Genomic DNA, 23,092 nt, shown 5'->3' on the forward strand with positions numbered 1-23,092 from the left:
TCCTTATTTCCTCTGTCTTTTCTGGCCTAGGCTAAAGTCCTGCTATTATGCAGAGCGCTCAGAAGGAGTGTGCGTTTTAGCAGCCAGCCTATCTGCTGCAGCACAGGTGTCTAATCCTGCTTCCCGCGCCTGCTCAGTCTGTGTAGTTCAAGCCCACGGCCCTCTTCTTTCACTTAAAGCAGTTCAAGCTCTTTCAGATGAAATGTGGAAGACAGCTCATAATAACTTGGAGCATGCTGTCTCGAGCAGTCACTTGTGACTGTGTGTGCTAAACCCCCCCCCCCCCCCCCCCACCCACCCACCCCCAGCACTGCCAAACCTCACCCCCTTTCCTCCCATCCATTCCTCCCCCACCCTCTTTTTCTCCTTTTCTCACTTTATCTCACAGTCTTTCTCCCTCTCCCTTTCTCTCCCTCCTCCTCTCTCTCACTCTGTCGCTCTGTGGCTCTTACTCAGTCTCTCTCACTCTCTCAATTCTCTTTCTCCTCTCTCTCACTCTCTCTCTTTCCATCTCCCTCCTAGCCTGCCGATATTGTAATGAGCAGAGGCGGTAACCGTCACTCCATTATGCATACGAGCCTCTGCTGGCAGTGTGCATGTCCCTCAGGCAGCAGCATTCATTAAGGGGAGCTTACCGGCCTGAAAGCTGGAAACTGATGATAACGGGATATGATTTTCATATTTAATACATTCCTTGGAAGAGCACGCGCGTGCCGCAGATTGATAGAAGAATCAATTGCTACTTTAGTGAAACACTTTCTACTTTGCCCCGCAGCTACCGATGGAATCACTCAGCCAAGAAATTAACTTTTCCTCTCCCCCCACCCTTTTTTTTACCTACATGCCGGATCTGTTGGCCAGGCTGCATGGTTTACAGTGAATGCTATTAAGCAGCTAACTGTTTGGTATTTAAGACTCTTATCAGAAAAGAAACAGCAGCTATGCGTTTTGTTATTATTGTGTGTGTCTGTGTGTGTGTATGTGTGTATGTGTGTGTGTGTGCTTGTCTGTGTGTGTGTGTGTGTGTGTGTGTGTGTGTTTGTGTGGTCCCCCCCCCACCCACCCACCCCCTGTAGTGCCACTGCAGACATGAATCAAAACTTTAGAGTAAAAGGTGAGATTAAAAGTTAAGACATTGATCATGTGGCATCCCTCTGAGGAGACAGTTAGAGGAGAAGTCTGACCTTGACCCACATGAAATGCCACATACAAAGAAATGTCATTATTGTGAAGACTTTCAAGTCAAACTTGGCAGGAAAAAAAAAGCTACTGCAGTCTGGTTTGTGGATTTTGAATTTGAGACTATAACAGAATATGAGTCACACAGACTACTAAAAGCACAGGGATGGAGAAGTGACTTTGCACTATTAAGGACGCCATTCAAAAATAATTTTGTTGAAGTATGTCTTTGACTGTGTAACTTATTCAGAATAAGAGAATATTGCGATTATGGTGTTTACATGAGTTATTAAAAGAATATTCCATTTATATTCTCATTTACATGTAACACAGCATAGTCTGATTAATTAGTTTATCAAAGTTCTAAACGTTCCTTCCGTAATTGTTTCCTAGGTTTTCTTTTGGGGCAGCCGTGGCCTACTGGTTAGCGCTTCGGACTTGTAACCGGAGGGTTGCCGGTTCGAAACCCCGACCAGTAGGCACGGCTGAAGTGCCCTTGAGCAAGGCACCTAACCCCTCACTGCTCCCCGAGCGCCGCTGTTGTTGCAGGCAGCTCACTGCCCCGGGATTAGTGTGTGCTTCACCTCACTGTGTGTTCACTGTGTGCTGAGTGTGTTTCACTAATTCACGGATTAGGATAAATGCAGACCAAATTTCCCTCAAAGGATCAAAAGAGTATATATACTTATACTTATACTTATACTAACCTTATCATAGCCTGAGCTATACAGCCACTAACATTGATTTCCCTCAAAACTCTTGGCATTTCGACAGTTTCTTCCTCACCCCAAAAGTGTACCTTCATTCTTCTTTTCTAAGGCTGCACAAACATTTCCCGCTCATTTTTTTAAGTGCTAACGGACAGCTAGAGAACCATTAACCACTCTAAATTTGACAAAATGTGTATTGTTTACATTTATGCACCTTTCCTTTAAAACTCATAGAAGGCAAGAACACAATTAAATATTTCAATAATTTGCTTCAGGCAAACAGCATGGGTTTTCATGGTCAGCCCTACAAGTATAGTTAACTAAAAAAATCCCTACGAAACTCACACATTAACTTTCACGTTAACGTCAAAAACGTTTTTCACTCGTGCCCTGTCTACACCACAGATGCTGTTTGCCTGAATTTACCATGTGTTTGCTTTTACCATATTCTCTACTAAAATTTAAATAGTGTCACACAGGAATATTTTTCCACCCTGACAAATCTAACTTCCTTGCTTGATGATAAGGCTACTTCTATTAGTTAGCACGATAGCGGCTACAACTAAACAGCATTTTGTGAGTGTGCCACTGCCTGGAATAGAACATTGATGTAATTTTTCATTTTTTACTTTTATTATCTTCTTTAGCAGATATTATTAGCTTCATTTTCTTTTATTTTTTTTTTCTTTGGGTTAATGTAAAATTATTTGTTTCTGTTTCGTTATGTTACATTAGTTGACATTAATGACCCTATAGTTGAATATGCCAGGTACCAGATGAAATGTATGGTTGTGAATAATGTCTGTGTTAAGGAGGAGTGTTTTAGGAGTATTCAGGTGTGTATCGTTGTTATTTCAGAGCAAGGATTTGCCACCATCATCTGCAAAAACTCTTCCACAGCACCAGCCCTCAGTCATCTTCATGGATCGGCCGACCATCGGAGATCCCTGCGTTGATCGTGACACGAGTGTGCTCTCACCGTGGCTGTCACACTCGCCGCCTAATCACCACCGGCAACCTTTGCTTCCGAGTGGCCTTTTGAAGGATGCCTGCGTTTCAAAGGCCAGTGCTGGCACAGACTTATCAGATGGCATTCTAGACTTCCTCCAGCTTCCTGATGGTGCCGCTCCGAGCGAGCGACATGAAAGGAGGACGCCCGGAGCGCCATCTGATTGCGGCTCCCCTGTGAGGGCCGCAGAAGCACCTGCCGAGTCCTCACCTCAAGTGACCTTGAGAGGACCCAAGTCGATCTCGCCTGGACCTGCCCCACAGAGACTTAAGAGGAGCTCCTTGCCACCGTCCAGTTCGCACCAGAATAGTTCCCATGATGCTCCTGTGGACCCAATCTCCCTTCAACGCGACTGTGGAGATGGTCCACTGAGTTCTTTGCACGAGCTTGGCGAGAATTTGGAAATAGCTCAAGGTTTGCTAATTCTTTCTTGTATTGGGCCTGATTGCAACATATTCAAGTTCTGTGATGTATTTTTTTGGCCTACATTATATATTTCAATGAGATGTATGTGCTTGGGTTTGTAACTCTTGTCCATGCAACATTTTGTTCATGCAGGACGTGAGGTGGAATCTAGCCCAGCTCCACCTAGTCCCAGCCTATCCAGTTCCAGTGTTGATATATCGGCAGAGTCTTCTGTGAAGATTGACAGCGACGTCTCAATCTCCATCAGTGATTGTGATCTTCAGAGGTCCGTCAAGACGAGGGTTTCCAGTCTGAGGCACTCAGAAAAGACTAAGGACCTACCCAAGGACAAAACACCACCTAAAGTACCACAGACAACTGTACAAGATGGCTCAGACTGCTCATCTCACAGTTCTGCCACAGACAGGTATGCTACGTCATAGTCATACCTCCTTTGTCATACTTCTCTTTTTGCCTTTTGACTCTCTCTGTGGATGACATTCTCTGTAGAATCTGGAAAGTAAAAATTCCCTGGTATAATGAAAAGAAACATGTTTAGGGTTTGTTGGTGACCTTTTTACACAACCATCTGGCTCTGGTGTTCCTCAACTGAATTGGAGTGTAGGTCCAAGAAGATCTGCTTGATTTCACAAGGCCCCCTGGAGTCAAAATGACCTTTTGTATGATTTCAGCTATTTAAATTGTAGCTCCTTTTTAAATGCAGCAGCAGTAGTTCAGACTTAAATTTATGCAAAATCGTCCAAGCCCAACCAGCCAACACTTCCACCACAGCCGGAAGTACACCAGGGACTATGACAGAAACACATGCAAGGCCGAGCACAACCTCTAGCCTGCAGCTGGAAGGATTTGGGGAGTGTGTGCCTGTCTGTGAAAGTAAGTAAGTAAGTGTGTGTGTGTGTGTGTGTGTGTGTGTGTGTGTGTGTGTGTGTGTGTGTGTGTGTGTGTGTGAGGCTCAGAGAGAGAGAGGGGTGATGTGATGAGGTAGGTCACGGTCCAGAGGTGCTCTCTTTCTTTCTCTCTCTCTCTCTCTCTCTCTCTCTCTCTCTCTCTCTCCCTCTTTTCTGCGGCTCAGTGGCGGGTGCAACACACCTTGCTGGAAGGGCTCAGGCCTCCCTATCCGACATTATTGCCTTAATCCCAGATAATGCTGTAACCGAGCAATTTTCCGCTCGAGAGACTTTGGGAAGTCCAAGCGGAGGTGACAATTTGCAGACTCCCTAGAGTGTTCTGAAGAACGGGCGTGTGGACAGCACTTTCATGCAAGTGGTCGCCGAGGTGCCATCCCATTTAAAGACATTAGGGGACGCGGCATACTCAGGGCCCCTGTGAAGGCCAGACCAGCAAATCTGACCTCTCTGCACTGATCCGTTTCTCGTCCCACCATACCCTGTCATTACGCTGTGTGTTTTTGCCATGTCTTCTTCACTCTCACGGGCCCCCAAGATCACAGTTTGTGAGAGTCATTTTGTGCTGTGTATCCCATGATGGGAGCACAACCGCTTTTAGCACTCCGTGTACAGTATCAGGCAAGTGAAGTCATTCCAAGCCTTGTGAGTTCCCCATCTCTTTCTTCATAGTGAGGAAAGGAAGTAAACAAGCCTTGCCATTCATCTCTGTCTGCTGTTGCTTCCCCTTCACTTTGACTCTGCATTACCAGAGCAGACAGTAACCTCTACATTACATTACATGTATTAATTTACAATTTTACGTAATTTATATTGCAAGTTTCATTAGCCACATTTACATGGACACTTTTAATACAATTAGAAACTGAATAACGGCTCATTTGGAATAAAAATTCTCATATAAACACCTCAATCGGAATAAAAATGCCTGGTCCGATCAGACTTTTAATCGGAATGAAAGAAGTGGTATAGTCCGTTCCTATTGCGATTGAATAGCCATGTATATGGTCAATCGGATTGCCTGCTGTATCTTCTCAAGAAAAAGTTGGCAACAATGGCTATTCCGATCAAAGATTCTAAAGTGCTTGAGAGCACCTGATCGGAATAGAATGTACCCCATGTAAACAGATGGCACAAATTTTTCAATCGGAATGGATTAATCGGAATGATAAAAAAAAAACTGTCCATGTAAACGTGGCTATTGTCCCCAGAGCAACTCGGGGTTAAGTGCCTTGCTCAAAGGCACAATGGTGGAAGCCCGGAATTGAACCCACAACTTTTCAGTTTACTGCATGCTAGCCCAGGTCCTTAGCCACTACACTACCACCACCCCTACGACAACCTCTCAGGGACGTCTGTAAATTCTGCTCTTTCGTTTTGTTCTATACTCCACCTCTCCCGAGCAGTAGCTGATGGTTGGGCTGACTGGCTCTTACAGTAGCCGTTACTGGAGGCCTGCCTGTGTCACTTACTGTATAACCATCAGTATGCGGGCTTAGTGTTTGATGTCTGATTACATTTGATTATTTAAAAAAAAAAAAATACTTTTGAAATTATTTCGTTTTTGTAAGAAGAAATGGGTTTGGGGGATTCTGGATCTTAGTTTTTTCTGACTAATTCATGTCTCTAGGGTTCTATGTTATATAAGAATTGACTCAACAGTTCTGAAGAATGTAGAGTTTCACTTTATATGAGCCTGCAGAAGTTGCATTGGTCTTTGAAACTGGAATTTGTAGGTTTCAATATGGGACAGAAAGTTGAAGGTCACCTGGATTTTTTTATTTGATAATGCCACATTCAAATACCCTGCATCCTTTGCGTCAGCAACTTGCTCTTGCGCTTTATGACCACAATTCCTACCACCAGTCGTTCATAAATATCTGATAACTAAGTAAAGGGAAATACTTATATTTTTAAACCATGAAGCATAGTAAGCAAAATTCTGCACCACAAAGACTAGCAATAAAAAGTATAAGTATATAAAAGTAAGTAGCTACAGGAGGCTCAATATACTTGAGATGTCCACTTGTTAAGAGAGTGACCTGACTGATGAATCCACCCTGAAATGGCCTCTTTGTCACATCTCTTTCCCCCCACACAAGTGTTGATTGACTCTGCCTATGGTTATAAGAGACTGATTTGGCAGTGGCAGCTGTGAACCTGTGCCTAACCATGGCCTGGTGCTCAGACGAAATTCACTTCTTTGGCTCCCCTTTTTGAGGAGTGCACTGCAGACAAATAAAGCCTGGAGAAAGATGATGACTGTTTCAAGGCCCGCTCTGAAGGGGGAGGTGAGGGAAAAAGGCAGAGCTTTGGCCATGCTACTTCAGCCGCATTGAAGAGGACTTAGCACAGATGGATTGTGCACTACAGAATGTCATGGATATAATTCGCACCGGCAGCTTAATCAGGATGTTACCAGGAAACAACCTGCCAAAGAGAGGGAGCGATTGTTTGGTGACCTCTAACCTCGGAGCCCATTATAGATTGTCATAAATTCTTTTTGGACCCATTATGTGGCCAGGGCTCAGGATTTGGGCTCAGGGTTTTGCAACGGCCTTTCAAGCAGGGCCACCCAGAGCTTAATACTCGAGAGGAAGGGGAGAAAAGGAGAGAGAGAGAGAAATGGATTTGCTAAATCCACAGGCATTAGGCATATTTCTCATTTTTGCCATTGCACATGACCAGATTAGAGTCTGTTATCTCATCCCCTATCTTTCTCTTTAAATAAAAGGGGGGTGAAATCACTGTGGCTCTTCTGTTGTGGATTTACCATTATTTGATGATTTAGTTGCTGCCAAACATAAAATTCTGCATCTAGATAGATATGCTTTTCTGTTGGGCTTGAGAGTAAAGTTTTGGCTGCGGGGTAACTTTTAGCTTTATGATACACCAATAATTACATTTTACATCCCTTAACGTGCATTTGTAAACATCTGGTGCATAGGTATATGGTATTCGTCACACATTCGGCACATAGTAATAGATCAAATACTGTGATGATGGTATAAAATTGTGTTTTCTTCCACTCTTCCCTCAGGCTGTCATTAGATGGTCTGTCCTATTTGCTTGACCATATCGAAAGATGTCTGCAAAGCAGCGACAAGGAGGCGTACCATGACCTGGTGGTCAGCCAGCAGCAACTCGGCGACGTGATCAGGTGAGATTTTTCTGCTTCGTTTGCCTGCTATTTGGTCTCATTTCCATGTGGTTTTCACGGCTGCGCTGTGAGATGCGTTAGCCAGTCTTGAAGGGCTCTTGCTTTAAATAAGTGTCATTGGTTGGCACCAACAATGTGCTCACTGTAAATCTTGTTTTCCAAGGGTTTTCTTATTGCAGTGCATTGTCATAGCAACGTTGCTGAGCAGCAAAGAGTGGTTGAATAATTATGTGTGTTTAAAAAGCGTAAAGGTTTACTAACAATCAATAACATTCTTAATTCTGTAGCACCATGGTATTACACCCATATTTTGGGGTGTATATAAAATTGTATTGTTCTGTTTATTTGTGAATATGTTAAGTTATATGACTATGTATATGTAGCATAGGGACCAAATATACAAATGGTAGGTTGCCCTTTAAAAAAAAAAAACAGAAAACATCCATGACATCTCACTAATTTTGCTTATCACACTAGTTCCCACAATATCTTCGATCATATCATATTTACCCATTACTGTATTTCCTTTCCCATACAAAAAAACCCATAAACGAATCAGTGGCCCGGCCATGGCCTGAGGTATCAAGAATCTTCCCCTGTGTCTGATTTAGATGTGGGGGTGTTGGTGTGCATGCATTGCAATAGTGTGCGTGTGTGTGCTTGCGTACATGTCCGTGCGTGTCAGAAGGGGCTGCAGCTTTGCTCAGAGTCCTGACCGGCCGTCTCCAGCCCCCTGGCTCCATAGCGATAGCGATGGCTCACTCACGCCACTCTATATATTCCGCAGCCTTTGTCAGGGAAAGGCTGCCCTGAATGGAGAGGCACTGCAAGCATGTGGCGCGGTCGCCGTGCAACAGCTGCAGAGGTTGTCATGGAGCACGTCAAAAGGATGCCTATTACCCTGGGAGCTGGTCAGGGCGAACTGGGACTGCACTGAGCAGACACGAATAAGGTACTGTTCCGACAGCTACACCTGGCAATACCTGTGTGAGTACTGGCACATTTTTTATTATTATTATATATATTTTTATTTTTTTCTGGGATGAGATTTAAGACTGTCAGCTTTAAGGTAATGGGATTGACGCCTGGTTAAATTTTGTAGTATGTTGTAATAAAGTGAAAAAGGTTAATGGCTTGGCTAACATACATACCTTACCGTAGTGACCAGTTAATATAGTGAGTTACGATCAGCTGAATTTTTTGTGGTGTATTTTTGTGGTGTAGAGTTGGGGTTGCAAAGTGTGTGACCTCCCGGGATTCCATTTGCTTTTATGACTTTAACTGGAATGGCTGCTGTAACTTGCTGGAGTTTTATCTCATTAGTCAGAGGGGTGACCTTTCTGGAACACCTTACAGCTGCTGACTGTCAGGACTCCCACACATTAAAAATTCCCTGGATGCCATTTGTCCCTTATTTCTGGATCCCATCTACTCTGTAATTTTTGATGCCTCAACCTTTGTCCACTATGACAAATTAATTATTTGTGCTCTTGTGTGTCATGTGTACTGTTATAACAATGTGTGCTCATGTTAAATCAGGTCACTGCAGGTCAAGTGTTAAAATGTATAGGCCTACATTCCAGTTTTATAATAGGATCCGGCCACATTTATAATGCCTTTTTATGCATTTTATGCAAAACCTCACCACACTTGTGAAGTTAATATGCACATCAGAAATGACTCATGGATTTGAATAGGCCATTTCTAAATATTATTTTTTGAGGGCTTGCAAAGCATGGATAGCTGATTTGAGGGGTCTGTCATTTAGACAGCTCAGGACACTCCTCTGATGCTACCTCCCTGACGCCACTGTGTCATGTTGACGTTTTCCCATGGGCCTCCCCTCTCTGACAGGTCATGCCTGCCGGCTGACAGTGTTCCCCTGTGGGACCGCTGGCTCCGCCACGCCCTGCTGCTGAGGAAGCTGGATGTGCTGACCTGCGAGGAGGTCCTGCAGGTCTTCACCCCTGCCCTGGTCCAGCCCAACGCCCCGTACACAGACAAGGTAGAACTTTGTAGAATTTCCAAAATAGATGCTAGTCTTAAGTTGCATGAAGCCAGGCATGGGCTTTCATTGAAAGGCATCCTAAAGTGACTCTGTTGGTGTTTGTGTGTGTGTGTGTGTGTGTGTGTGTGTGTGTGTGTGTGTGTGTGTGTGTGTGTGTGTGTGTGTGTGTGTGTGTGTTTGTGATTGTGACAACAAGCCATTGCAGACAGGATGCCTTTGACCAAAGCTCAATGCATTTTTTTTAAATAGGTAATTCCAAATAATGGCCTACTAACTTGTTAATTGCTGTATTTGATTTGTTCAGATATGATATGCTCACCCATATATATATCCTAAACTATCTATGACTGACTAAATTATCCTAACAATGTGTACAGGATTATGTGGGTACATTTTCCAAATGTACTTTTTCTGGTCCAAGTTTTAAATAATTGGCCTAAAACACCCTTTCATTTCCTCTGAAATCTGAACTGGCTGTGATACGCAAGTGTGTCAGCCCAGCAAATACCCTGAGCTCCCTCAATGGGTTTTTAATGTGACCCTGTCCTGATGGAGAATTGTCGAGAACCATAGCTAAAATGAGAGAGTGAGCGCAGTCTTTCCATTGAAAAAGGCAGACACAGGCAGGCCTGGCTGCCCAGAGAGGAGAGATTATGCTTACACTGCAGCTTGGAGGCTGTGGAGACATTATCATTCAGCAAATTAAATTCAACCCTCCCTGAGTTTCAAACTTGGACATATGAGGCTAAATTGCCTTAAATCCTTGGAGAGAACGAGAATGTGGCCATTCTGCTGCAAAATTTGTAGCAGCCTGCCATAACCTGAGGGACAGCCAGTGAGGCAACAACCACCAACAATGTTGTATGTTTGTTTTTATTATTAGAATTGTCATTCTATGTCTTCTATGTCAATAAAGCATTCTTGAATTGAATTGAGATGGAGAGAAGACCATAGCTAAAATGAGAGAGTGAGGTGGAGAGAGAGAGAGAAAAAAGGGAAGAGAAGAGAGGAGGAAAAAAAGAGACCGGCTGTAGAGCTCTTGAGAAGATGAAGCAACAGAGAGGTAGCCTGACGAGCCAGACCCACATTAAAATGTAGGGTCTGGACACTCACCGTTCGCAGTGCTCAGTCCGAGGGGCGGGATAATCGGTTGTCTTTCAAATTCCCTCTGCACGCAATAGGACAGCGCTATGAGTCCCATGTGTTTTTCCACCAGCGGAGCTAGTTGGCTAGTTCAAACTTTTGCCAAATTAAAAAAAAGCTTAACTCGTGTCACACTGTTGGCCAACAGCAGCATCCATCTTATTTGTTTTCAAGTAGCAGGGAATTCAAGCCAAACCGTTGCAACTCTGCCATCAATCATTATGTTAAGCCCGCCTCTATACGACTCTATACACGATTTGATTGGCCTGATAGAAGTTTAATTTTTCGAGCTCACAAGCCAACGGAGAGTTGTTAGACTAGCCCTGGAAGCAAATGTAATTTGCTGCCGCTAGGGTGCGTCTAGATTTCTAGGCTAACAGAGAGGAAGAGTGGTGCAGAAACGCTGATGGCCAAGGACAGAAAAGATGGAGAGTGAAAAGACTATTTTTATAAGCCGCTAATTTTCTTTTACACACACACACACACACACACACACACACACACACACACACACATGGCAACATTACACACAAAGTTGTACCATAGATTGAGGGCCTACACAGCACTGATCTCATTTGAATATGTAAGTGCATGTATAGTATTAAAAAAACACGTATATTCTTAAGGGCCACTGAATAGATAATACATTTTAAAGGTGATTTGTGTTCCTCTTTCAAACCTTTCTGAAATGTGTGATCCAAGAGCTCACAGTAGGGGCCTATTTAAGCGACAAATATATCCACCCACAAAACAAAGCAACGAAAGCCCAAGGACAATGATTGCTTTTTTTAAAAAATCTGAATTTTAAATGAGTTTTCTTTAAATAACTGAAACAGGTCTGCTTTACAACTGGTAGATAACAAAACACCCTTTTTCCCCCAATGTGCATTTGAAGTGTTTTTCCGTGGTGAAATCGTGCCGATCTTGGTCGTGTGTTCGCTGCATTAGTGCTCATTAAATAGTTGTGAGCGGCAGCCTTAAGACGAGTGCAGGCCTTTGATGAGGAGAGGGTCTGTATCTCAGATTGTGGCGACTGGGCCCATTGATATGCTTCAATAAAAAAAGAGAGCGAGAGAGAGAGGGAAGGTATCACTATCCTCAATCTTAGCCACTCATTATTTCTAACATCTCTGTCTAATTGTGTGTCGTCCATCTGCAAAAGAAGTAACAAGTGGACGTGAACAGGAAAAAGAGACATTCCTCTCTGGGCTAACCCACTCCTCTACATCTAAAGTCTCCCTCTACACGCTTGGAGTGTTTCGTGTTTCACATTCTCTTTCATAATGTGGAATCCATTCAATATAAAAGAACTACGAAAGTACAACTTCATTGCTTTTCCTGTTAGACATAGCCTATGTGCTGGATGCTGGGTAGACAGGGGGCTCCCATCCACCCTGGCCTGGCTCCAGACGGTGTGAGGCCAGTTGTAAATGGCGTGCTCTTTCAGGCGGAGGTGCTGCTGAGAGCACTCTTCAACGACGCCCCTCTGGACTTATCTTCGACCCCATCAGACAACGAGGACTCCTCCTCGGCTGGCTTGCCTTCCATTGTGGGCGACAGCGATGACATCCAGCCTGAGAGGCCGGCCATTCAGAGGCCATCTCTCAGTTTAGCCATGCACGGTAAGGGACATCACTGCTACTTATGATTGCAAACCCAGTCAGTGATCATTATGTTAGTGCCTGATATTATGGTCATTGTTGTCCACATGTGAAAGCCATATATGGAAGTTAGAACTATACAGTAGTTTGTTTAACAGAACCAATACACAGACAGGATTTGCATGTTGATCATTTAAAGGTGCCATGTGTAAGAATTGAGGTAAAAATATCCAAAAAATGAGCTACACGCATCAAAAGAATGAGAAGAAATAAGGGCGATGATGTCATTAAAAAAATGGCAAGGTATAGTGCTGCAGAGATATCAACCAGAATTAGCATGCTATATTACTAGCCACAGCCCGACAGGTGTCATAATACCAGCTTCGGCCATGGGAGGCGGTATGCGGGCAACAAAACCGCCAGCCAAACTGCAATACACGTTTCTCGGTTGTTACTTTAGGGTAGACCAACTCACTTTCTGGGGGTATACTGCCCCCATCTTTTATGGAATGTGGAGTATGAATTAATTTTTTGGCGGATATTACACATGGCACCTTTAAACATAGGGCCATAATTTGAACGATGGGTTAAATGCAAAGTCTAACTGAAGCTAATTTAAGAACTGGACAAAATCTATTTGCTAGTTTAACATCATGGGCAAGACATTAAAATGCAAACATTGATGAGTCAGCTCAATGATGCCGTATGCCACACAATAGCTGTATTTCAGGCACAAGAGACTTTGCACTTTGCCCACCAAACAAATTAGGGCCCTTAAACAGATAACATATATACTTTCCCATATGTTCTCACATGAAATTAGATTAACGCTTCATGTGAAATGCTGACAAGAGGAACTTCCAGTCTTCTGCAAATAAACACTGTTGTTTATCACGTAGAGAGGATAACAGAAGCAGAAAATACGTCCACTCATCTATTGCCATAACATTTGGTGAGACAGGAAGTCAGTGTGGTGAGACAGGAAATCAGTGTGGTGAGATGAGAGGTCAGTACAGTGCAGTGGTGAAAGCAAAGAGCCCTGTACTCCCTACCTGACCAGGTGCACAAGTTGGCATATTCAGCCAGAGCCAATGTTTGTTTTGCATTAGGTGCACTGGTAGAGTAAAAATAGGTTATAATGGTTGTGGGTAATGGACATTGCTATGTAGAAACATAATATTAACAAACAGTTTCTTCGGGGAGAAAACAAATGAATAACTCCTTAAGCCTGTAGAGTGACATTCATGTCCTTAATACTTTTCCCATATTTGTTGACTAGAATTGGTGTTTCTTTTCATTGATCTTAGCTGTCTTCATCAGTCTGTGCTAAACAATGATCTGAACGTTCTTACCGTTTCTCCCTCTCTCTCTTTCTCCATCTCTCTCGGTCTCCTTTCTTCCACAACACTACTGAGCTCTGCTTTTTCTGCCCCCTTTCTTCCAGGAGTACAAAGTGGTGAAGAGGAGAGTGCTGACCAGGGCTCGTTGGAAAGTATCCCTATTAGAGGTAAAAAGGCAGAGCGGGCACCCGCCCTTTTGGGAGTTCTTAACGTCCAGCCATGTGCTCTCCCTCCTGCACCGGATAATGGGGGGGGGTCCTTTTAAAGGATGGTGTGATGCGGTGGTGTGGGGGGTGGAGAGTAACAGAGAAGAGATGATCAAGGTGACTCAAGGTCAAAGTCCCACCTAAAGAGCCGAGCAGTTCCTCTAATTATCGCCAAGACAACCGGCGCATCTCTATCGCTGTCTTTTTATTTCTTCCCCCTCTCCTCCTCCTCCTCATCCTCCTCCTCCTCCTCCTCCTTCTTCTTCTCCTTCTTTCCTCTGAGTTGCCGAACAGGGAGAATCTCGCCCCTGGTATAATTGTCCGAGCCCTAGGCGGGGGGCGGCCACAAGAGATCTGGCATTGGTTCTCATTATCTTCTAAACAATGGCGAGCCGAAGCAGACTTGAAAAGACTGGATGTTGAGGCATCCCTGAAAGAGGCCCAGGGTACCGAGTCCCCGGCTCCATGCTTAGAAATGTAAAATCGTCCATTATTCCTTGTGGCTATCTGATTTCATACTGAGCTTTTCATGTCGCAAGGCCTACCCCCAAGGTGCAAGACAAATAAAACGACAAGTCCGGCTTCAAATTGTTACTAATCAAAAGCAATAATAATGGGAGAAAAGAGGAATGGGGAATTCCACCTGCCTTCTATTTTTATGTAATATTTAAAAGAGCGCTGACAACTACTCTGCCAGACATATCCATTGTCAGCCTAGCACACAATGAAGCCAGATAATGAGCGATATGGTGAATATACATGTGACCTCCATGCTTAACTATTATGTTAGTCCTTCACTAATGATCACTGTACATGCATAATGTAATTGAGACTTGGAAGTAGCTCGACTTAGTGGAGAGTGTCTAATTGCAGTTTCATGTATTTTGCGCTGCGGTGTAATTGGTGTGATAGGACTGCGTATTTGTGACCTGTTGAGTTAGCCTCTACCACCAGACTCTGGGGATTTGAGGCATGCGCCTGTCCTGCCGCTGCTGACACAAACATGGGATAACATCAGTGGCAAGTGCCCCTGTCTGTGTGCACATCAGCTAAAACCAGCAGCTTAGCATTCAGCTGGCTCTGTCCCCCACTCCTCTGAGAGTCTCCAGGAGTCAGTCACCGTAACATGTTGGTTCACCAAACACTGAGGCCCTGGATAGACACCAGTTAAAAGGGAGGGGAGGTGGGGCGCTTGTGTTGAGTCAATATTTCAGTGTAGCACTTCTTGTTTGTTTTCTGTCTTTTTTTTTTTTTTTTTTAAACAGAGACAAAGGCCTATCAGCTGCTTAAACAGTCTGCCTCGCAGGTCAGGCATTGGAGCAGCAAGGCAGACAAAGAAGAGCTCGAGGAAGGGGAGGACGAGGATGACGAGGAAGGCTCCAGTCTGGAGCCACCAGGTCAGGCAAAAAAAATAAAAAAAATAAGAGCATCCCTTTAGCAAACATAATCTGAGGGCCAAGCATATGTCTTTGCTTACAGCTTGCCGTGGGACTATGGTTACGCAGAACCCCACGATTTGTACATGGATACCTTGAAGTCGATCCTTTTCTATAAAGTTGTCATGGTGGCTCTTAGACATTTCAGTTGTAGCAGTAATAAGCCTACATTATTAACAATACATGCGCAAGAATCACCCTTTGTTCCTCTTGTTGTCACTAGTCTGCAAATTACAAATGTTATTCATACACCGCATCAAGATTAGGCACATGTATTCCTGGGAAATATATTTTCATAAATTCCATTTTATGGAAGAAAAGTGCTCAGCACGACTCAAGTGTGTACACACTGTTGATGCATGTAACCCCATGTTGCTCACCTTTTGATGCAATATGTCTTGAGTCTTGTCAAAAAAAGCATACAGGAGTATGTATTTCACCTCAAACCTGACTATGGTTGTTAATTTCTACCTGCTTACTTAAGAAATTACATGTGTTTAAAAATATGTGCTGAATGTAATCGCTATACTGAATGTTAACCTTAATTTTTGTATTTTGTGTTTACTCTGAAAAGGATCGTTAGCCAAAGCAAAAAATAGATTGGACTGGGGGAAGAACACCACTACTCAAGACTCGTCTTTTCGGTAAGGTCATTGTTTACTGATAAGCCGTGCAAGTGGGATGAGATAAAGTGCAGACCTTTCATTTTAATAGGAAAGGCAGTCCAACACAGAGTGCAACTGGAAGTCCAGAGAGGCCAGTGGGTTAGTGTTGCATCTGATGTAGCCCTCAACTTTGTCAGCAAAACACTGTGCTACTAACAAGCAACAAAGTTTAAGTGCCATTAGGGCTGGTGAGTGAGCTGTTTGAAGAATATCCACCATAAACACAAGGCCATCCACGTCTGAAGTATCTGCTTGTGTGTGTCCAGGGGTCAAACGGATGCACTTGACTCTCACCTCAGGTTTATGAATGCTCCGGCTGTCCATTCCATGGGCTGGCTACTTGAAGGGGGTTACTATTTCTAGAGCATACTTGTTCTTGAGGCAATTATTTATTTTATTCTGCCTAATTGATTGAGGGATTGAATATTTAATCCTGTTGTATATAGCAGACATTCTGGTTTACTGAAATAAAGAATTGGTTAGAATTGGGCCTGTGATAGAGTATCTCTCATATCTACTGGTATACTGTAGCAGAGAGAGAGGGAGTGAGGGAGTGAGGGAGAGAGAGAGAGAGAGAGAGAGAGAGGGAGAGAGAGAAAGAGAGAGAGAGAGAGAGACCACCCCAACCCACCCACATGCCCCTATAAGGTATTTGCATCCTGTGTAAACACAACAGTGAATTTTTCACCCTGCCTCAAAATAGAGTAGTACGTCTAACACACACACCATAGCATCATATAAACCATAGAATTGCCATCCTTGTCACTGCAATATGTCTACTACACACTACATCTCTGTGGAACATTGTCCTTTCTGCACAGCAAAGGAGGGCAGCCAACACATCAAACACAATGATCCCCCTATAGAAATACAGTGTTTGTTGTATGAAATAAAGAGCCAAGCACCATTTGATGCTACATGCGGTTGCCGTTCAATCTAGTTAAAGAACAGGAAAATCAAAAAGGGAAGGATAGGATGACAGGGTGAACACACTCAGAGTGAACTCTGTGATGTTATGTGGATGTATGCGCAAATTAAAATTGATGGTAATATAGTTAGGTAATATTAGTAAATAAAACCAAATAAGCCCTCCACAACACACACACACACACACACACACACACACACACACACACACACACACACACACACATAAATTAATTAATTCATAGAAAAATGAATAATGTATTTTATTAGTCTGTCCATGTAACTAGTCTTTTTTTTTCCCTTTTCAATGGCACTTTTAAGTGTTTGTCACAGCTTTGTATAAAAAAAGTGGAAAATGTAGCATTAATGTGGGTGGCTCACTTAAGCAACTTCATGCAATCAGGTTAGCTACTTAGCAATGCAGCCCTCTGTCCGGTCCTCAGCCCTTCAGTGGGAATACATTGTGGCTGGTAATGAGTGGGTAAACGTTATGAAGAATAATTTCCTTTGATTTCATGTGATTATCAGTCTCCGTACCGACACCAGGGTTGAATCGCACTCTCTCCCTGTCCCTCCTCCCTCTCTCTCTCTCTCTCTCCCAACTCTCTCTCTCTCTCTCTCCCTCCTAGTCCCGCTCTTTTGTCTCGTGGCCAGAAGACACTATTAGAACAAGAAAAGAGTATAATGACCACACTTTTATCAACTCTGTGTGTGTGTGTGTGTATGCTCACGCATCCATGCCCACACCATAGCCCCCCCACCCATTTTAATAAACATGAGGTGAATTGTTTTATTTTTAGCTGGAGATGTTTTCATATCACGCTTCCAGCTCATTTTCGGATTGATGTGTTTATGGTTCACAGGAAGCCGTAATCTGGAGCAGCTGTAATACGTATACATATCAAAACAAAGCAAAATAAAACAAACAGTGTGAGCCACCATAACTGCAGAAAAGTAATGATTTAATGAGAAACTGCAAATCGGTGAGGTTCTGTGTTTGTTGCAGGAGATGGCTTTTCTGTGTGAGCGATGTACTTGTGGATTGTGGACTGGCAGACATGGCAGTGGAGGCTTCTTTTTTTCTCTTTCAGATGCTAATGTTTAAGCATTCCTCTTACCACAGTCACTTCTTGCGCTTTATTGCTTCCACAAGTGGTCTGGAAGCCCTGCACTTCAGCAGAAGCACAACACTGCTCTATGCCCCCCCCCCCCCCTTCGTCTCTCTCTCTCTCTCTCTCTCTCTCTCTCTCTCACACACACACACACACACACACACACACATTCTCTCTCTCACTGTCTTTCCCTTACCCATTCACTCGATTTTTCTTTTTCCTCCTTTAACGTTTTTGTCTCTTGGTTTCCCTCGTTTTCACCTCTGCACTCCTTACCCATTTGCATCCTCCTTCAGGCTCTCCATCTCTCTCTCTCTTCATCCCTCTCTCTCTCTCTCCCTCTTTCTCTCTCTCTCATGCATACACAGTCCCTCCCTCCATCTCACTCTTTCTCTATCTGTCTCTCCCTCTTATTGGCATTATTTTGTTACTGAGCTGATGAGAGACATCAAAAGAAGACATGGTAGCCCGAGTCGAAATGTTGTTTAGGGGGGGGGGGGGGGGGGGAATGTGTGCCTCTCTGTTGTCTTAGACGTAATTATGATGTGCCAGTTAAGCCCGGGACTACAGCTGAGGGATTGGAGTTTAAAGCGGGGGGCTTTGGTGCAAAAAATGCATTTATGGCTCTTTGTATGGCTGCTCATTATGTGCGGGGCCGTTTCATTAAGTAATTGGTTTGCAGTTGTTTACATGAGTATTAAGGCCCTCTATTCAGAGGCCTTTGAGAGATACATTGTGCCAATGTTGCATGTTATGAATGCCCAATGAGAGGCGAGGGGCCAGGCCTATTGGCCAAACAGAGCTCCCGACTGAAAGGAGGAGAGGGAAGCAATGGGTGCTGCTTTGCATAGCAATGACTCGCTCTTAATAAGCTTTCCAGATTAAATACATGCAGTCTATACAAGATGCAAAGAGATACTCTTAACACATTTATATGTGCTCATTTCACTATTATGGCATGGGAGAGAATTGGGGCCTTACACATTCTGTGTTCTCTCTCTCTCTCTCTCTCTCTCTCTCTCTCTCTCTCTCTGTCTTCATATCCTCCTCTCCACTGCACAGTTTTTTTTTTTCAGCGAGCCACTTTTCATAGAGCACAGCATTTTATTGTGTTTATAAATCACGGGGATAGTAGACAGATCTGCAACAGTTTATTAAGGATGAGCCCCATTATATAAATCTTGCGTGGCCATTGTGGCGCACCGGGCAAAATCACTTTGTGGCTGAGTGGGAATGAAAGGCGCAGTGCACGAAGGAGAGAGTCTCAGTGAGCAGCTGCACTCCATGTAAAGGCCACTTGTTCTGGGCTTTGTCTCAGGGTGCATGCCTCTGCCTCAGCTTCCTCCAATCCCAGATGTATTGAGCCCCCCTATTTACTGTAGACACTTTCAGTGGGGCTTCCGATTCTTCATTGGGCCTTGTTATAGCAGTTGAGGGAGGGAGAAAAGAGGAGGGGAGAAGAAGTGTGTTCATGCATTGAACAGTGGTGAATGTGTGCATTTGTTTAAGGTTGAGGGGCGTTTGTGTCCCAGTCCCATCCATAGTCTTGTTATTAATTCCAGTGGTTACATACTGCTACGCACTAGTAACTACATATGGACAACGCAGATCATTTGTGTCCCTTATGTCTGTTTGGATAGATCTGTTAGCATCCCTCTTAGTCTTATTAACACATGTCATAACCAAATATTGTGAGTGTGTGTGTGTGTGTGTGTGTGTGTGTGTGTGTGTGTGTGCGTGTGTGTGTGTGTGTGTGTGCGAGCGTGTTGGGTAATGGGAGCACTGAGCGCTTCTTGCCAGTGGAGGTCACTCTATTTCTTCCTCCTCCCTCTTCTGTCTCTAGCAATACCAACAATGTTCAACCCAAATAGCATCTCAACCTTCATTTTAAGAACACACATTGTTCTCTCATTGTTCAGGGTCAAAAGCAGGCATTTTCTAAATTAATGAAGAGCATTCAGATAAATGAATAGCACAATAACACCAGTTTTTCGTTATAAGTTGCTGTAAGTGGCCTACATGTTATTCCTAAATTCTTTGACTCAGTTTTCATTAATTTAATGTGACCTGTGACCAGCAAGAACGTTTTGTGGTATTTGTGTTGTTCTGTTCAAGTCCAGCAGCTGGAGTAGAATGCCGTCTGAGCTGCCAGTAGAATGAGGAGATGAGAAAGGGGGCTGGTGTGTCAGTGTCAGTGTCCTCCATAAACCAGTAGAGGGCACTCACACTCAGGGTAGTGGGAGGCGCAAAGGCCACCTCACAATGCTCTCCCAGCTCTCACAGGGGCCAGAGCAAGCACAGCAAATCATCTGGCCAGCTTTGGAGTGTGTGTGTGTGTGTGTGTGTGTGTGTGTGTGTGTGTGCTTGCTTGTTTGTTTTTGTGTATGTGAGCATATCTTTGTTTAGAAACACTCATATTGGCTATATTTAGTATTCATTTAGAAAAAATACATGTAAACATCACATAATCATGTCAGTGAACACAAGAGGTCTCTTATACACTTGCCTCCTTTCCCAAGAATTACTGATGGAAAGATGGTCGTTCATTTCTGGCTCACTATACCAAAGCATGTTAACTCAGCGTTGAGTATGATTGTTATTGTCATTTAGTTCACTCCATATTTTCCCCAAAGACATTATACAGCAAAGATGACTTCCTGCCCTTTCATCATCCATAATAACCAATCCTCTGTTGTCGGTGGTGGGTATTGCTTTAAAGGGAGCTCTAACTTGGCTTGCAATAATGGCATCACAATGGAATATATCAACAGTGACATAATTATCATGGCGCTTGTTGTTATCAATTTTTTTTTCTGTCTCTACACCACTGTAAAATTCACCTCATAAAATCTACATTTGAGCATTGGTTTTGTTTGCTGTGCAAGATTAGTGGGAGTGGGCCTCTTTTCTGTCTGATCACAACATCACCAAATGTACTAAACAGTCTGCAACGGAGAACACGACAGAGTGACGGGGGGGGGGGGGGTTGAAAAACGATGTGTTTCTGTCAAAGCCATAATTTGCATCATTTTACACATTACATTTACCTCTGTGTATGAGACGTAGCTAAACAGACGCCGGCCCTAGTCTTACATATTCAGATCATTGCCTCAATTAAGTGAACCTCAGCAAAGATGAACTGGCATAAATGTTTATGGAAATGAAATATTAGATTGGAGGGGTCAATGTCATCCACAGCTCTCTATGGTAATGGCAGAGTCTTGAAATCAGCCTCATCCCATTCTGAAGTGGAACAGCTGATAGATTGTTCCCATGGAAGTTATATAAAGGAAAGAATAGCCCAATTTGCCCCACAGAAACACAGTATTTATTATTGTCATTATGATGGAGGCAGAAGAACTCCAAATGTTGTTGTAAATGTCAGCTGTTAGGGGGGGGAATAGGATGAGCCCAGGCCTCCATGGGCTTGTAAATGTATTAGTTTTCTGCTGTGTTTCCCCCCCCTCGCTCAGTCATTCTGATGTGCACTTTTTTTAAATTATTTTCCTGCTGGCTGTTTATATCAGGCCTTGGCAGCGTTCACTCTTTAAATTTGCATTCTTATACACTCATAACCTCTCTCATGCGCTGTGGCCCTTTGAAGATTAGAGTTGGAGATGAGGGAAAGATTTGTGGTGGCCACGTTTATCGAATGTGAAATAGCATACTTGTATAAATGACAGCCAAAACCATTGTCAGCCATTATGGACATCTAAACAACTGTCATAGTACAATGTTCTCTGTATGCGGTGCTTTTGCCTGCATGGAAAATGTCTAGAGCTCGCTATATGCTCGCACATACAGATAGTACATTTCGATACATACTGTTGTACAAATTCACATTAGTGTAAAGCACTGGTGTAAAATCTAGACTGGGAATATATGTGATTAATTTTCTTTCATATTTTATGGTGATCCGTAGATCAGGAATCTCTTATCTTAATCAGCTGAACTCATCGAGATTTCCATCCATCTCGGTGCCTTGTGAAATTGCCCATTTAACGTTTAAATACAAATAAACTAAAAAGAAAGTAGCTGCCCTAAAAATCTTTTATTAAATCTAGATTGAACAGTAGGTCCACCCAAGGACACATTCAGAGCCAGAGTATAAAGAAGCCCCTTGTTGATAACATCGTCACTTGACACACATTTAAAAGCATTTGATAAAAAAGAAGTCTATGGCAGGAAGAGAAGTGATGTGATATGGGCACAGTAGAGCTGCACAAGCACCTCTTAGACGCTGACCTGAACATCCTGTGAATGGGGTGAGTGAGCATGGTACTTGTTTGTGTTGCAACAAGATAGTTGAACCACTATGCACAGTCCTGCAGGATCGGTGTGCACAGTTTCCTGGTCACAAGATGCACACAATGCAATTTTTTTTTCTATATGGATCAACACAGATGTAGAAAGTAATGACATGTTATATAAATATATATGAATTGAACGTAAACACTAACACAGAGCCTTTCAATACACAGTATTTTTCCATCCAAATGAACGACAGACTAAGTGAACCCATTTCTCTGTCCATCTGGTTATCCATTTTCATATGGCTGATTATTTATGCCTTTACATTAACACATTTATTTATTTATTTATTTATTTATTTATTTATTTATTTTGAGGCCATTTTGCCTCCACTCCCACTTCATTATCCAGAGTGTGAGAGCATCCTCCTCTCCAAGCCACACTACACAATTAACACGTAATAACTCTTCAATCATCTTCATTAAGTACGTCAGTTGCTGCAAATTAGTCTGGGAAGTGGTACATGTGGTCAGTATGGAGAAGATTTGTGCAGTGTTACCTTAAGGTGAAGTCTTAAGAGATACATAGGGGATATCTGTATGGGACAAACAACTAATTAGTTGTTATATACATACATACATACATACATAGTTGTTACATGCATGCATACATACATACATACATACATACATACATACATACTGTACACAAGCTAAGTCAGGTTCACCGTGCCATTCTAAAAGAAAAAATAGCAAACTATAATAAAGATGTTCGTAGTGAGAGAAGGATCCACTTCTCTAAGATAATTGCTGAAAACAGTGAAAAGTCTAAGATGTTCTCCACCATTGATAGGCTCCTACATCAAACACCCTTTGACACACTCAGTCAGGCATCTTCTCTAAGATGCGACGAATTTGCAGACGACTTCAAAAACAAAGTAACTTCTATAAGGAGGGTCATTGGTATCATAGGTAATAAGTTTGATAGTACACTCAAAAAGAGCTCCCCAAAATT

The 23,092-nt window shown here is 43.1% G+C and overlaps 1 protein-coding gene across 6 annotated transcripts in view; it reads left to right on the top strand.

Annotated features, from left to right (window-relative positions):
* Window positions 1–23,092, top strand: part of kiz (kizuna centrosomal protein) — a 33,965-nt gene that overhangs the window by 3,974 nt on the left and 6,899 nt on the right. For 2 of the 6 annotated variants that reach the window (XM_042072292.1, XM_042072294.1), the window contains exons 5-13: window positions 2,748–3,312; window positions 3,457–3,730; window positions 7,270–7,389; window positions 8,177–8,341; window positions 9,244–9,394; window positions 11,988–12,162; window positions 13,586–13,648; window positions 14,953–15,084; window positions 15,698–15,767. In XM_042072292.1, the coding sequence (XP_041928226.1) occupies window positions 2,748–3,312; window positions 3,457–3,730; window positions 7,270–7,389; window positions 8,177–8,341; window positions 9,244–9,394; window positions 11,988–12,162; window positions 13,586–13,648; window positions 14,953–15,084; window positions 15,698–15,767 (1,715 nt within the window). Of the gene's footprint in view, window positions 1–2,747; window positions 3,313–3,456; window positions 3,731–7,269; window positions 7,390–8,176; window positions 8,342–9,243; window positions 9,395–11,987; window positions 12,163–13,040; window positions 13,148–13,585; window positions 13,771–14,952; window positions 15,085–15,697; window positions 15,768–19,523; window positions 19,548–23,092 lie in introns of those variants that run through there. The other 4 variants (XR_006025406.1, XR_006025407.1, XR_006025408.1 and 1 more) reach the window with 4 other exon arrangements.

Source organism: Alosa sapidissima, chromosome 19 (genome assembly GCF_018492685.1).
Source record: "Alosa sapidissima isolate fAloSap1 chromosome 19, fAloSap1.pri, whole genome shotgun sequence".
Taxonomy (NCBI): domain Eukaryota; kingdom Metazoa; phylum Chordata; class Actinopteri; order Clupeiformes; family Clupeidae; genus Alosa; species Alosa sapidissima.